Source organism: Plasmodium fragile (genome assembly GCF_000956335.1).
Source record: "Plasmodium fragile strain nilgiri unplaced genomic scaffold supercont1.47, whole genome shotgun sequence".
NCBI lineage: Eukaryota > Apicomplexa > Aconoidasida > Haemosporida > Plasmodiidae > Plasmodium > Plasmodium fragile.
In genome coordinates, this window is record NW_012192627.1 from 18,893 (window position 1) to 21,154 (window position 2,262).

A 2,262-nucleotide genomic window follows, 5' to 3' on the forward strand; every position below is an offset into this window, starting at 1 on the left:
GGGGGGGGGGGGGGGGGCACAAAAAAAAGGAGTGAGTTGAGATAGCTTCCGTATCGTAAAAGTCATTTCAGATACCCCCCATATCGTAGAAGTCATTTCAGATACCCCCCATAATCGCAGCACGCAATGTCTTGTACCCCCTGCCGACTTACCATGTGCCCTGGTTGAGGACCCGGATGCTACTCTCACACTCATTGGGGTCCGAGAACCTATCGCAGAACGTCCGGTTGCAGTTAGACTTGTAACTGTAAAGGGAGCTCATGAGCGACTTCACCTCATACGGCCTGAAAAGCTTCCTCTCTGGTATGATGCCCACTGAAGGCACATCGTTGTCTTTGTAGCCAGCCCGGTCCTTCGTCCACTCTGCTGGGTCTTTCAGACACAAGGCTGGGTTCTTTAGCGAATTAATAATATGTTCCATGTTGTTACTTTCCTTCATGTACATGAGAACAATTCTGTTGATGTGTTTTTGCACCTCTTCAGCATTTGCCTGGGTGTGCTTCTTTGCATTTTCGTAGTTATCACTAAAATTAGAGTACAAACATAGCTGCATGATTTTCTTCTGGAATTCTTCATTCGTATATTCTGTTTCCGCTTGTGCACTTTTCTGTCTCTCCAGTGTTAACTTTACAATCTCAGAAATGAGATCGTCTACTTTATCCTCCGTTAGGTAGTCCTATGGGGTCAGGAAGCGAACAGTGTGAAGCGACATGCATGAATTTATTTCCGCTCTTCGGTGTGGCCGGGTGTAGACTAAGAATGATTATTCCCAATCCAACTGTTCTACCTTCGCTGGTAATTTTTTTTTTTTTTTTTTTTTTTTGTAGTTGTGATCCCTTACATGGTCCTTCATCTCCACGAAGGCTCCCTTATCCCTGGAGGCCTGAAGGAAATTTTCTAAAAAGGGGGTAAGGCAAAAAAAAAAGGTGCGTGTTGTTTGGGGGCGGTTCAAAAGAGGCGTCAAGATGTGGGGTGTGGGGAGTATGTGCTCACGCAACACTCCACATGTGGGCCGATACTCCATTCAATATCGTTGCTAATGAGAAAAAATCATTCTCCTCTCGAACCTGTATGGTGAGTGCAAGGCTGAATGTTGTAGTACTTCTCCTCACATTGGATACACTTTGTTAAATTGCTGGTCCCTGATAAGAAGCAATTCCGTATGGCTATGTGGCATATTTTGCAGTGCAGCGTACCGAAGCAGTTAACTATAATGTTTGACTTGACTGCGTTGGTGAGACAAGCAGAGGAGGGGGAAGGGAAGGGGCAACATGTTTTCGGTTCGAAATTCACGGTTGGTTGAGGCGTGTGCATGTATGCGTGTGTGTGGGGGAAGCATGGTGGAGGACGGGGCGTAGCGAAAGACATAGAAACGCCTGCAGGGGGTAGAGACCCTACCTCGCTTCACCACATGGGCAACCAGGGCGAACAGGATGTATTGCACAATCTGATTTATCTTCATCGTAGACAGGAGTGAAGAGTGGGTAAAGCTTTTTTTTTTTTTTTTTGTGTGTGTGTGTGTAATGATTGGACTTGTCCTTTCGCGCTTTTGTGTTTGATGCGGTCAGTGGTGGTTCTTTGTGCTAACTGGCTAGGGATCACACGAAGCAAAAGGTTTTTGTTTAGGGTGAAGTTTCATGCGGACATCAGTCAGACTTGGAACAAGTGGTAAATATGTAACTAAGTTGCAAAGAAATTTTAAAAAGGAAAGAAACGAAAATGATAGAACAGACGCAGCGAAATTAATTAACTCAGCGAACATAATCAACTTAGCTAATGCAAGCAACTCAACAGACTATAGGGTGTGTCCTTGCGGCTTCATTTACAACCGTGAGGATGCTCCTTGTGCGTGCTTCCTTGAAGGAGGCCCTCGTTGCAGGAAGTGAATCGCGCAAGACGGACAAGTACACATGGGCATTCCTACACGCACGTGCAATCGCCACTCAGTTTGTGCGTTTTCCGCCGTGCCCACATTAAAAGAGGGGACACATGTGTAACACAAATACTACAGCCTCGCCAATATGCGTGTGACAGGGTGACGGAGGCTCCCCTTATCAATCGTGCGCGTGCAACCAACGGAATCAGAAGGTGTTACTTCAGTTAACATGATGTAGACACTCGAACATGTGTTACACACAAAGATCATGTAATGAAGAATTTGCCTGAACAACTTTTTTTTTTTTTTTTTTTTTTTTTTTTTTTTTTTTTCGGTTTCCCCCAAAAACCCTATTTTTTTTTTTTTTTTTGTCCCATTTTGGTACC

At 44.7% G+C, this 2,262-nt stretch overlaps 1 protein-coding gene across 1 annotated transcript in view; it reads right to left on the reverse strand.

Annotated features, from left to right (window-relative positions):
• AK88_03806 (uncharacterized protein) overlaps positions 1 to 1,462 on the reverse strand; it is a gene marked incomplete at both ends in the record, with an annotated part of 7,254 nt that extends 5,792 nt beyond the window's left edge. Inside the window, 4 exons of the mRNA XM_012481416.1 lie at positions 153 to 676; positions 842 to 897; positions 1,068 to 1,226; positions 1,399 to 1,462. Of these exons, the coding sequence (XP_012336839.1) occupies positions 153 to 676; positions 842 to 897; positions 1,068 to 1,226; positions 1,399 to 1,462 (803 nt within the window). The remainder of the gene's footprint in view (positions 1 to 152; positions 677 to 841; positions 898 to 1,067; positions 1,227 to 1,398) is intronic.
• Between the last annotated feature and the right edge of the window lie 800 nt (positions 1,463 to 2,262).